At 46.2% G+C, this 14,004-nt stretch overlaps 1 protein-coding gene across 4 annotated transcripts in view; it reads right to left on the bottom strand.

Annotated features, from left to right (window-relative positions):
* The window catches only part of SLC7A8 (solute carrier family 7 member 8), a 49,797-nt gene that overhangs the window by 22,636 nt on the left and 13,157 nt on the right, over window positions 1–14,004 (bottom strand). For 3 of the 4 annotated variants that reach the window (XM_074365756.1, XM_074365757.1, XM_074365758.1), the window contains 2 exons: window positions 10,881–11,085; window positions 9,871–10,022 (listed from right to left, as the gene is read on the bottom strand). In XM_074365756.1, coding sequence (XP_074221857.1) covers window positions 9,871–10,022; window positions 10,881–11,085 — 357 coding nt within the window. Of the gene's footprint in view, window positions 1–1,043; window positions 1,211–9,870; window positions 10,023–10,880; window positions 11,086–14,004 lie in introns of those variants that run through there. The other variant, XM_074365759.1, reaches the window with a different exon arrangement.

Here is a 14,004-nt window from a genome sequence, read left to right as displayed (position 1 = left end):
TAAATGAAGTAAGATCCCTGCTAGTTAGTTCCACAGACAGGACTCCCCCCACCCCAGTCCCTCTGCCACTCCATGCCCAGTTGCTTATTCTGCCACTACACCAGCCTTTCTTTTATCACACACACATTACTCTTCTTTCTCTTCTTCCATTCCCATAGTGTCTCTCTCCCTTGCTCCTGTCAGTGGCACCCACAGTCACTGCTGACAGTGCCACCTGGGGCTCCGAGTCTGTCACCTAAAGATGCTGGCCAGGTTGCTTTCTGGGCAGCAGGAAGTCAGATGCCAGCGTGAAAAGGGGGAAGACCAAGATGGCTGCTCCTCAGAAACCAAGAGCGTTGGGTTCATTGTCCCCAGGGTGTTAAAGACAATTATTTCTCACCAGCAAACTTGTCTTTCTGCCTTGTGGCCCTTCGTCTGGCCCCTTATCAATGTCACCATCACATTTCCCTCCAACTCCAGGACTCCATTTGGATTTCTTGGCCTTGTCAGCTCATACTTTTCTCAGGAGCGAGCTGGAGGCAGCTTGGAAAGGCTTGTTTCCCTTTAGCATTTCCAGAACCCGGCCTCTCTTTGTCTTTCCAGATAAGAGAAAACAGGCAGTAAAAATGCCCAGATTGCCAAAGTCCATAAAGACAGATGGTGAAGAAGTGAGGGAAAGAATGAGCATGAGACACAACGGGGAGGGGGAGGGGGGAGGAAGGAAGAGGGGGAAAATACACATCATCACAAGTGTGTGTGTGTGTGTGTGTGTGTGTGTGTGTGTGTGAGAGAGAGAGAGAGAGAGAGAGAGAGAGAGAGAGAGAGAGAGAGAGAGAGAGAGAGAGAAGGCCAGGACAGAAAAAAGAAAGATGGAATGTACTGAAAACAGACAGCTGCTGAAAGGGAAGCTAGTGATGCCATACGGCAGAAATCAGAACACCCTGTTCCCCTGCAGAACTTCAAAACAAGCACCTTCCCGGGACGGAGTTCCCCAACCCTCTGAAGCAGCGGTAAATTTCACCTGGGTCACGGGCCTGCCAGAAGCGTTGGTTTCTGAGTCTCACCTTTTGCTGGGGCCTGCACTTCGCCTTCTGCCACGCTCTGGCCAGCTCCCCCTGACTCCCTCCCTCTGGACCTGGCGCAAAAGGGGCGAGGTGGTGCCCCCCGGACCAGTCCTCCCGGAGGTGCCCGCGCCCAGCCGCGGGGTGAGCCGGGCGCTGCCTGCCGCAGGGGGTGTGGCGACGCTCGGCTCTGCGATAGGCTGGCCCCGGGCGCCTTAGAAGGAATAGGGCACGTGTTTCTAATTGTGGAAAAGCCGCTTCCCTTGGCCTGCCTAACCTCAAGCGTTTCCAGATCTAGGAGGTAACCGGTGCCGGCTGCCAAAAGGCACCGATAGGCAAAGAAAACACGGGAGCCCTGTTTGAGTTCTAAGGCACGCAACCCAGAGGCTCTGATAAGGTTCCAGTTCTAGCCACGCAGGCCAGTCTAAGCTTTCTTTTCTCCTCCTAGACCTCAGGGAGCCTGGGGGAAATGGGGGGTAGGAGTGAGGAGACACAGCCAGCTCCCTAGAATCTTTCTGGGCTCACCCAGGGTCGAGACATTTTTCATAGGAGTCCCAGAGCTGCATTATAAACTCTCAGGTCTCTGCCTGCTTACAACAAAGGTTGGCATTACTGTAAATAACTCGACTGGCGAAAGACAAAGACATCAAACAGAGCAACAGCAACAATAACAAAATCAAAGCAGTCCTTCCTATAAACTAAGCTTTGATCCCAGCTTCTGCAAGGTGCACAATAGGGCTTTGAAATAGATCTTGCCTACCACACTACAGCAAGTTTTCCCTTCTCCAGCCCTTTTCCTGTCAAAGCACTGGCAACGTCTGAGTAATCTCGGAAGCCCCTCTAAGGCGAGGAGGTGCTCTGAGCCTTCAGAATGACCTCTCTCCTCCAAGAACAAATAAGCAGAGGAGGAGGGGCACACAGGTGCTCTGGAGGTTCTGGACATCCTGAATCACACAGTTTTTCCTGGATACTGCCAGCTAAGCTCCTGCCTGTGCTGCCCTGCCCCATTCCCTTCCGTTCCTTTCCTGGCTCTCTCTTCCCCTTCCTTCTTATCCTGATCTCTCCCCTCCAGTTGTCAGACCTGGAGTTTCTGCTGAATCACCATCCAGAACTTAGTTCAGCCAAGAAGCCTGAACACCCAGCTCAGCAGTTTCCAAGAGCTGAGTAATTCTCTCTTCAGCATTAGCTAAACATGGCTCCTGAGCTGGGGTGGGGGAGAAGAGAAAAATGGAAGACACAGGGAAAGCAGGGGAGACAGAATACAGCATGCTGGGCTACCTGGGGGAGCCCCAGTTTAGTCCTACTCATTACTTTCCAGCCGAGGTCTGAAAAATTTCAGTTATCTCATGGCCCAGTTCTCAGGGCCAAAAACAGTACATAGCACATCGTGGCCTTTGATAAATGTTTGCTGAATGAATGAAGTGTGATTCTCGTTTACATAACCCTTCCTGAAGGTCCCAATCTGCTTCTGTTCCAGAGCAGGCTTTTGAGCAGCATCCTGGTGTAACCACCCTGAGGAAGACTTCCAACCAAAGATCCTCTCAGCATCTCAGGGATTTGGAGAGGACGTGGAAGGCAGAGAGAGAACACATTGTTAACTGCTCATCACAGATGCTGGAGACAAGTAAGGAGACATATATTTCATTTGAAACGTATTTAATTTTGATTTGTAGAGAAACTAGATTTCTCCCTCCCGGTATTCAATCAGTTAACATGGCCAGCTGATTCTACTCCTAACTCTTTCTTGTTTTTGTCACCCTGTAACTTTGTTATAATTACAGGCCACCACCTCTCTGGCCTGGAAAAATGCTTAGCCTGCTGACCTGTCTCCCTGCTTCAAGTGTCATGGTCTTGTCTTCACTCAAATGTGAATCTAATCATGTTACCTCTGCACAGAATCCTTCAGTGGTTCCCTGCTCCTTGGATGAAGCCTGCTCTTCTCCGCATGATACAGGGGACCCTTTAAGATCTGGTTCCTGCTCACCTGTTCAGCCTCACCTCTTGTCTCTCTCCTAGGCTCCACCCACACAAAAGCACTTGTTTTTCTCCAACGAGTCATTTCTTTCTTGACCCCAGGTCTTGCCTGTGCTCTTCCTTCTGTCTGGCTGTTCTATTGTATGCCCGTCTGGAGATTGCTTACTTACCTGTCAAGACCTAGCTTAATCTGGAACCTTCTCTAGCACTCCTTTCACAACTCTGAAGCACTTTTCTCTGTGTGGCACACACTTTTGTCATCACATTGTATTGTAATTATTTGTTTGTACATCAATCTTTTTGCTAGCCTTTAATCTCTCCCAATGCTCTGTAAATAATGCTTCACCTCTCTTCAACGTAGGAGCTCAATATGGTGATTAACTGATGGATTTACAGTTTCTTTCTTTTTCCTTGGAAATCCACTTAAACAGGTGACCCTGATTTGTTTCTTCTGTCAGAAACCCGGTTTGGTGGGTTTTGTATTATTGTACCCGATTCCTGGCTGAAATTTTGGAATGTGCTATGGGATCCGTGTCTGTTTGTGTGTTTGTATGTGCCTATATTCATGTTTTACAGCTGTGTGGTATCTTCTACAAGTGGTATTGCCAAAATTAATTTGTAAAAGGGCTCTATTTTGTTGGCTTAAAGAAAATTAAGTGCTTATATAAATTCTCAGAAATATAAAAGAAACTAAACCAAATGAATTTCAGCTTCATGTGATTTGGAGAAATATTCAGTACTAAGTCTAGATTAAGTTTGTTGATTTAATTAACACAGACATGTCTTTAGAGTTATCAAGATTAAATATAATACTTCTATTGTACCTAGGTTTACTAAAAGTCAAATAAGATCATGTTTTCTCTGTTACAATATTGGTCAGCAAGAAAAATAACTTGGGACGATGCTTGACTTTGTCTAATGTCTCATGAAGAGTTTTGCTAAGTTAAATTAAATGATGGGAATTTATTGAGTGTCAAGATTGCTTCCAAATATGATAAAACACTGAAACATTAATTGTTAAACAAGTCGAAGTTTACTTACTTCTGTCTTATTACAGAAAAACTAAAGATGTTGGGGTTTATTAAAAACATGTCTCATACCACAATGAAAAAAAATTGTTATGAGGAAATGTATGTTTTTAGAAATTATATGTATTCATAACTTTGCCCATCAAAAAAAAATTGGTATCACAGTTTACAATTTCTCAAAAAGATGAAACAATTATCTTTTTTTCTCCCTACCTGATGCCTCAAACATTTGGAAACTCCGTGAGTATTCCTATTTTCATGGCAATATAGTTATTTGCATAAGTTCAATAAAAATCTTATAACATGATACAATTGGAAACACTGGTTATATTACCAAGGCTTTGACTGAAATGTCATATTTGAGAGAGACATGCATAGAATCAGATACAATCAGATAGTTTTAAAGAATTAAGGTTGACTTTATGGAGCCATAAAACCCCTTGGAAAAACAGCCTGGTACCTTGCCTTCAGGGTTCCCAGCAGCCTTACCAGGTGAGTAAAGAAGATCACTTCCTGGCAGGTGGAAGAACCTCAGGATATTTTGGGGACCTCATGGAGAAAAAAATTCACCCAAATCCATAGGTATTACAGGCAAAGCTAATGGAATGTCCTTGGTGTGGCTTCCTGGCCTCGAGAGACAATTAAAAGTTCAGTCTGATTCCTTATGAAAAGTTCCAGCAAAGCATATTTAAAAAATGGCTATTCTTGCTGGACTTATGTAAAGTATCAGGCCAAGTTTAATAAAACTAAACTTATTTATTTTACAAACAAATTAGTTTTAATTTGGCTATCTCTGGTAAAAAGAAGGTGATTTTAGAGAGAGAGAAAATTACATTTCAATAGAAGGTATAATACATGCTTATATGAATATTAGATTCTAATTCTGTTAATCACCTTTGAGGTTTTGTTTTTCTACTTGTAAACTGAACTGGATCCTAAATACTTCTAGTTTCCTCAAATATTTGGCTACAACTCTCCAAGCTAACATTTTCAGTTTTTCTCTCATTTTTGACTTGAAATCATCAAAAACTAAAGCTGTCCTTTTCCCAAAGCCCTGCAAACTAAAACTGAACGACTTGATATAAACTTAAGACAGATCACCACAATGCCCACATTTAGACAATCTTTGTGCCTGTTGCTTTTGGGGGTTTATGGGGGGGTGGTTAGTTAGGTTTGTTTATTTATTTATTTACTTACTTACTTACTTACTTACTTAACGGAGGTACTGGGGATTGAACTCAGGACTTGTGCACGCTAAGCATGCACTCCACACTGAGCTATACCCTCCTCCCCATGCCTATTGCTTTGTAAGCCACTCAGAAAGCTTGCCTGAACACCAGATGATAATATCAGAGACATTTCAAACTGCAAAAGATGCTTTGAACCTAACATCTAGAAATCTCAACTGGCAACTCTCAGGACTCAGACACTGGATTTATAATTTGCTCCAAGCATTAACCTCTATTTTTCTTTTGTCTCCATAGAAATGCCTCTTACCAAATATATGATTGCTTATTCCCTCTAGGCCTAACTTTGAGTGCCCACCTGCATCTCTGCCTCCTGAAATAAGGTATTGAACTGACCTACTATCAGGACTAAGAGACTGGTTCAATGAGGTATAAAGCAATCTATTAGCTCAACTTCTGGACTATGAAACTTCTGGAAGAAGTTTCAAAGGCAATACTGTAGGGGACCAAAATTTGCCACCCCAAAATGTCTCTGGCATGCAGATAGTTCAAGCTGAAAACAATCAAGGCCCAAAAGACTCAGGAGGAAATTTTGCTCCCCTCCAAAAAAAAACTGCCTAAAAAGAGTTTAGAGGGCCTGTTCCCAGAGTAGTGCTATCACCAGAGATATCCGCAAAGAATAGGAGCTAGGTGGTGGGGGAAACTCTTAGAGATTAAAGTCCCATTGTCTCCGCATCGTTTAGCAAACATTTGTGTTTCGTTTTTGTGTCATTTACCTTCCTCCCCTTTGAGGTCCCAAACCTTTACCCCAACATCCTCTTTTGTCTTTAGCTGAAGATATATTTAAGGTGAGGGTTTTGGCCTTTTTGTTGAGTTCCTCAGTTTTCCTGGATCTCTCCTAAATATGCATGTTATTAAACTTCTGTTTGATTTTCTCTTTTAATCTGTCTCATGTCAATTTAATTCTTAAACCAGCCAGAAGGACCTAGAAAGGTAGAGGAAAACTTCTTCCTTCCCAACAATATATGCAAGACAGATGAGATGCCCACAGCACTCTCTGGGGACTAGGCAAGGGCAGGAAGGCAGCACTGCCCAGGTATCTGAGGCGGTATGTTTAGTGCACGAGGATGAGAAGCTTGGGGCTTGAGAGTATGAAACCTCAAAGGAAAATGAACTGAGAGTAAGGGATTCGGAAGCTAGGAAGAGCTGCAGAACCCTCTGATGTCAAGGGATTCATTTGCAAGAGATTTGCAAAACAACACTCACAAGTATCCATCACAGCATCCTGCATCATGTATCTGGAAACCTTCTGAAGAGGAACTGCATAGCAATTCAGGGTTAAAAGTAATACCTACAGTGAAGTTCTTAACCTTCCAAATCACTCAAGGAAGAAGGAGAAATATGAAGCCCTGGAAAACTAACCTCTTAGGAATCATAGTGGAGAGATAGAAAACAAGATAAGAAACATTTCTTTTGCTTGTAAAATGCATGCAGGATTCTTCTTTCTCCCTAGGGCAAGAAAAGGAGAAGGAGCTTTGGTACAAGGAATTCGGGAAGAGGGAGACTTGAATAAGAAGAACAAATCCTATTTCTTTTTAAAATAACTTCATTTATTTTTGCGGGGAGAGGTAGTTAGGTTTACTTATTTTATTTCTAGAGGAGGTACTGGGGAGTGAACCCAGGATCTTGTGTATGCTAAGCATGCTCTCTACCATTTGAGCTATACTCTCCCCTACAAAAAGCCTTATTTCAGATGCTGGATGTGACCCCTGCCCCCAAAAGCGAGGAAGGAGGTCAGGAGCTGCCTGAGTGAAAGGTGGCCAGGTCCCCAAGAGACAGGAGGACAAACAGATCCTAAAGGAAAACCCATAGTTAGGAAGCAGGATGTATAAACGGGGGACCCCAGGACACCCTGGTGCTCCTTTGGGTCACTGGGACCGCTTTATTCATAATTAGAAACTTGGGTAATAGCCACAAGATGGCAAAAGGATAAAAGTGCAGGCTGCAGAAATAATTTGTCAAGATGTACGTCTGTATACCCAGATGTAGGTACTGATAGGTGCATTTTATTTAGAATGCTTTCAGGACACCTACCTACCCACTGTTACCAGGGCTGCTGGGCAGGGGAGGGGGTAAAGATAAGAGGAGGCTTCCACGGTCAACTCTCATCATACATTACTGGACCCTTTTACTTAGAGAATAGAGTCATTTCCTTATGAAATATTAAAAAGAAGGAAAGAAAAGAGAAAAAACCAAGCAAATCAGAAAAGGAAAGGATGAAGACCAAGTTTTAACCCCTCCCATTCCCCTGCTTCCTAACTCCCTCCTCCCACTAATATGCTTGCGCCGGAGAAGGGAGAAAGGCTTTTCATTTAATTAAAATATAAAAGATTTTCTTTTTTTTTTTTTTAACTACCCGGTGGCTAGGGATATTCTGCTGACTCAGCAGTGAATAATCAGCTTTGACCTAAATAATAGAATAACTCCAAGTGGCAGCTGCAGTTGCATAAGCATGAGCCAAATCTGCAGTTCCTTCTCTCTCCCTCTCCTCCCCTCAACGCCCCCTCCAGCTCGGAGCGGGCAAGCCAGTTACAGCAGGTTCTTTCTGCCTTTCCACCCGCATCTGGCCGGTCCCACCATCCTTTCTCATCCGTTGTTTTCCAAAACTCCAGAGGGTCTTTGTGCAAGCCTTGGAGGATTTGGGGAATGCAAAGGAAGCCATAGGGTGCAGCCTCCCAGGGAACTCTACCCTGTGGCCTGGTTTCTCTCCTAAGGGATGGACTCAACAGCCTCAGAGTTTTTGATTTCTAGTTGGAGGGTAAGGGTGGCCTCTGGTCTGAGACACTTTAGCAGCATCAGCAGGAAAAAGGAAGCCGGGTCTGTGCACGAGACTCTGAAATAGCAGTGGCCAGCACTCTGTGGTCCCTCTTCCCACCCCCATTAACCTGTCTGATGGCAGAAACAGCAATCCTTCCCACATTCCCACACCCCCTTCCCCTCCTCTCATCTCCCGCAGCTCAAGATCCAGCGAGCAAAAAGGACCAAGTAACTACCCTCGGTGACCACCCTCAGTGACTATATGACAGGACCACAAGGTGCCCGACACTGTGCTAAGAACATTCTTATCTCATGCAATCCTTGCACAGGCAGGATTTCACCCCTATCTGACAGGAGGTGGGTGGGGGACCTGGCCAAGCACTGGCTGCAGTGAGAAAGTGGTTCAGAGGGAGACGCAGATTCAGGCAGCCCAGCTCTGGAGCCCACATCCCTCTGCCTCCAAATCCACAGGCAGGTCCAAGCAAGCACAAGGGAGACCTGCCCCCAACAAATGTCCTGGCTGCACACCATCACTCACCTAGATAGTGGGGTTTGTCCCGGGGCTGAACACCACTGAACACCGCTGGCCAAGGAGACCACCCTTTAGGTCCCACCCCAGCTCTGGGGTGGGCAAGTGACCCTTCTCTCCCCATCCCACCAGAAGGACAGAAGGAAAGTGTCAAGACCTGGGAAAGAGTGTGACCAGGATTGGTCACTGCCCTCAGCTCAAATCGGTGGATGTGTGTTGGAAGCTGTGGGAAGGCAGGGACTAAGCTGACTCTAGAAGTGGAGCCTGAAAAAAGTCCAAATATTTATTTTAGAAATTCGTTTTTGGTTAAAAGATATAAAATACCCTAGCCCACTGAGATCCCTGATTATCAGACCTTGTGTTGAGACTTCCTAGAAATATGGGTTGCCAAACCTCTCTGTAAAGCCTCTCTAACTTATTCCAGGTCACAGAGACCTTTTCCCCTTCTTGAAATTTTTTTTACCGCAGTTGAATCCTAACTACAGAATCTGGCTAATACGGCTTTTCTGCCCAATTAGACAGAAAGTTTAGCAGGGGCGAGGACCATGGACGTTGCATTTGTTTTCTCCCAACTCACACCTTTACACTCTCCTCCCAAGGAGTTTTAAGATGTGAGCTGGCAGGTCAAGGTACGGGTGGAGACGCCAGAAAAGTCTTCCTACGAGCAGCAGGGAGCCTCCAGCATGGTGTGCAGTGTGCGTGTCTTGCTGGAAAGAGAAGGAGTCAGGAGCCCCTGGCTCCACTCAGGGCCCACCCCCTTGGTTAATTCACTTGCCTGGCTCCAGTTCCTCCTCTGCTCTAGGAAATTGTAATCCTGGCCCAGCTTCCCTTATGGATTTGTTGTGAGGCTCAGATCACATAATACAGGTATCAGTGTTTTATATAAAGTCAAGAACTCTGCCAGTGACAATTACTGTGCCTCTGAGAAGCTACTTAAGTTTCTTCATTTTTTTTTTCAATTTTTGTTCGTTTGGGGAGAGGTAATTAGGTTTATTTATTTGTAATTTATTTATGTATTTTTAAATGGAGTCCTGGAGATTGAACCCAGGACCTCGTACATGCTAAGGTCATACTCTACCACTGAGCTATACCCTCCCCACTAAATTTCTTTTTTTTAACACCAGATAATTATATTTAGAATCTATTCATCTATAGCATGAATGTCGGAAATTGAAAAGGAATGGGGGGATAAAAGGAGGAAAGGAAAGAGGGAAAGGAAGGAGACCCAAAGATGTGTAGACCACGGGGGAGGCTAAAAGATGCCGTCCTGAGAGCGAGGCCCAGATGGCACTTACATAAGCAGATGGCAGCCAGGAGGCGCAGGCCAGACTCCGGGGGGAAGCAGGTGGGGAAGAGCGGCTGCAGCACGTAGTTGGAGAAGGTGAGGGCGATGACGGCCTGGTTGGTGGGGTAGATCACCAGCACAGCGATCCACAGCCTCAGGAACCTGGAGGGGGAACAGAACAGGACTTGAGCCAAGACAGCAATGGAGACCCCCGCGCCCACCACCAGGCTTGGCAGGGATTCAGAAGTCATCCAGGGAAGCCCAGGCAAGTCACTGGGCAGCGTTAGGAGAGGCAGGTGGGCTAAAGGGGGGCGTTTCCTTTTTGTTTTCAGGGATGCTGAGGAACCCAGCCACCCGCACACCCAGCCCTCTGCGCGTAAATTGGCTTAAAGATGTAAGAGCTAAGTTTCAGCTAGTACTGACGCACATCTCGGCGTTCTTTCTCTCTCCCCGCTTCTTTCCCCCAGCATCCAGTGGTGGAACATAAAATTTGCAACCCCACAATCTCCTCAGTCAGGGTACACTAAGGGAGTGGCTGCTTAAGTGTCAAGGGGAGGTTTAAGGGGGACATGTTCTCCACACCTGTGGGCCCCTTGGTGAGGGATGAGCTCTTTGGTATCAGGGCTGCGGAAGCTGAGGAAATTCAAGATCAGGGCCCGGCTCTAGAGGGAGGCCAATATCCTTGATAATGTGAAAAGTGCCCCTGTATCTTAGTGGTCACTCTCATTTGTCAGGATAAAGGGCTTTGTTTTTGTGATGTGCATTCCCTGGGAGTCTCCGATTAGAGTTGTCGTTTAGTTCTACTTGTTCTCACAGAAGTTTGCCCACTGAGCTCAACAGAGATTAAAACTACAACCTGGTTCCTCTGCCACTCTCAGGAGCATCAGCGGGACGCAAGGCTACGCGGGCAACCTTGACATGGAGGCCAGAGAGGAACCCCGAGCCCTCGGGCTCCTCAGCACACTGGAAACTCATGGCCTCGGCTTCCTAGACCGCTCGGTCCTCTGCACATCCTCTTACCCAGCCAGTCCTCCGAAGATGTCCTTGACGTAGGAGTAGTCACCTCCAGATTTGGGGATGGTGACCCCGAGCTCAGCATAGCACAGGGCTCCCACAGCTGTGATGAGCCCCGTCACGATCCAGACGATGAGGGCGAGGCCCACGGAGCCGGCATTCTCCAGCACGCCCTTTGGCGAGACAAAGATTCCAGAGCCGATGATGTTGCCTGCGCGAGACACCAAGGGTGATGGGGGAGACGGTGGCGGTGTCTGCATGATGGCGGGGCCAGCACGTGCAGGGGCGCTTTCACCTTTGATCTGACGCTAAAATGCCTTTGGGATGCATGAACCCCCTTCAGGCAGGTATGTCTAGCAATAATTCTCCTTAGAAGTAGGAGACAGAGGAGCAGACACTAGACACGGAGGGACCAGGGACTTGGTGGGGTACCTCATATGCATCATTTAATCCTCAGGACAAGTCTACGTTTCTCCCATTTCACAGAGGAGAAAACTGATTCTCAGAGGTACCAAGTGTATTGCCCAAGTCCACACAGTAAGAATTAAGTGGTAGAGTAAGCATTGAACCTCAGGATACGCTGACGGGGCTGCATGTAGTCCACCCAAGGTGACAAAGGTCTTACTTAAGACTGGCTGGAAATGGAAATGCTGGAGAAATAGGCTGTTCTGAGACTGACTGCCCGTTAGAAAGCTTTAAAAATGAGCTGAAGGGTGATACCTTTTGGATAAATTGTGGTCACACCCTGTGTCTATGGGTTTTCCCGACCCATGCACTCCTGGAGGCTGGCCTCTGCCCCAGACACAGCATCCACACCCTTGGTGAGGAGCATGAAATAACCCTATAAAAGCAGTCTTGGTAGTCTGGAAGCGGTTTGTCGGAATGCAATACGTGCAAAGACTCAGCACTGTATTTTTCCAAAGGTCGTTCCCCTCCATTGTTTCATGTGACCCTCACAAAAACCTCATGGAATCAGGAGGCGGAGAAAGCGCAGATGTTTCTATTTTACAAACCAAGAGACTAAGACACGGAGGGGTTAAGTGGCTTTCTCCGAATTCCGCAGTTACTGATGGATAAAATTGGATCTAGAAGTCGGTCTCCTGATTGCATAATCCAACGGCTCTTTCCACTAATCTACTTCTGTTCTGTATGCAAGGGGCTGGTTTTCTCCTGAGAGGTGAGGCTGGCGCCAGGGACTGAATGGTTGGCTACTGGGATGTGTGTGTTGGGCAGGGGAGGAATAGGAGTGTGGGGACAGCTCCTTCCTAAGCTTTCCTTTGTCTACTTCTTATGACTCCAGGGGTCAGGATCTGCTGGGCAGGTGCTTTGAAAGCTCCCTCTTCATGCCCCACCCAGAGGCACCAAGGTGGCCTGAGGGAAGAAGCAGAGACTAAATGGATCCAGGTCAAAATTGCAGACCCAGAGTATTCGGGACCAGTTGGATTTGACAGTGTTCTGAAGACATCTCAAATTCCCAGCATCTCTCTTTAGCGGTTCGGAATCAGTTCTGGGCTGAACGAGATGCAGAATACAGGATTTTATGCTCAAATTGCAAAAATTGACTTTCAGGGGGTAAGGGGTAGATCTCAGGGGTAGATTCAGGGCTAGAGCATGTGCTTGGTGTGCACAAGGTCCTGGGTTCAATCCCCAGTGCCTGCATTAAGGAAAAAAATGAATAAATAAAAAACTGACTTTCAGATCTCAATTATAACTCAACTTCAATCCAGTCCTGAAACTTTCACTTCTAAACCAAAAGACATTTTTAAATCCCAAGCCGTGAATCCAGCTATTTCAGTCAAAGGAAAGAGAAGAAAATACCCACATTCTAAAAGCAGTAATAGTCCATTCTTTTGGCATGTAAACTATGCTGCCCTTTCCAAACTAAAAAATTGCTGCGTGAAATGCGTAAGGAGAAAAGGAGGGGCCAGAAAGGACATCAGAGTAGCAACAAGGGTGAGACTGAAATGCAGAATCAGAGCGCCTGGGGCCCCAGCTAGATTCAGATGGAAAGGAGGCATATTTCTGTCTTAAACAGGTCCTCTTTCTCCTGGTGTTAACAGTCTACCTACCCCAACAGAACAAGGCTTCTTCACAAGAAGTGAAGTTAAAAGGGGAAACAATCCCTTGTGTTCAAATTTGTGAATGAAGCATTAGGCAAAGAGAGATAGGAGAATGAGATTCTGAGTGCCACCGGTTCTTAAAGCCTTTTCCTTTTTTGCACTTTTACTTAAAGTCCTAGGCTAGGAATAAGAGAACACTTTCAGCCCTCCCCCCCTCTCCTTAACCCATCCTCATGTGTGCTTTGCATGCAAGCTGGGTCAGCAGAGATGAAAGGGCCTCCTGGTAGCATCCCAGGACTCAGGACGTGCTTACCTTGTCACCTGACCCTTCACCTGCCACATTAAACGTGAGATGGGGTTGCTGATAGGCCTGAAAAGTAACAGCAAATTCCTTGCCTGGCAGGAATTTATCAGAAGAGTCATCTGTAGGGCATTTTAAAGTCAGCCAAGAAGACAGCAATACAACTAGGTCATAAAACTATCTCGAGGGATTAGACAAGCAATCAATACAGAAGAACGACAAGGTTTGACTTTGGTCTTTAAGGTGCCGACAGGGGTTGGGGTGGGGTGGGGTGGGAGGGATAGCCAGACATTTCTCAGAAACAGGAATGGCTGTTGACACAGGGAAAATGAGGGTGGATGTTACTGAAAATCTCAGATTCGATCTTCTCAGGAATGAAAGCGTCAAAGTTCCACTAAGGGTTCTTGGGAAACACCGCAGTGGAGAGGAGCGAGCACTTCAGTTATTTTCAGCGTATGTGCCCCGCCCTCTGTCCCAGGTGGAGGGTGGGAGGTGCAATACCGACCCTTTCCAGGTTCTGACCATTTCCAGTCTCCACGGGTTCTGGGATAACGTGTCCTTCCATGGAGCTGCCGTAGTAGATGGTGAGGGTTGGCATTAGGACAAGAGGTCTCATTTTATAAAAAGATCGTGGTTTCCAGGGGTTTGGGGAGAGGGAGGGAGGGAGAAAAGAATAGATGGAGCACACGGGATTTTTAGGGCAATGAAATTATTCTGTATGATACTATAGTGGTGGCTAAATGTCATTATGCATTTGTCAAAACCCATA

Source organism: Camelus bactrianus, chromosome 6 (assembly GCF_048773025.1).
Source record: "Camelus bactrianus isolate YW-2024 breed Bactrian camel chromosome 6, ASM4877302v1, whole genome shotgun sequence".
In the NCBI taxonomy this organism is placed as follows: Eukaryota; Metazoa; Chordata; class Mammalia; order Artiodactyla; family Camelidae; genus Camelus; species Camelus bactrianus.
This window is presented reverse-complemented; position numbering and strand designations above follow the sequence as displayed.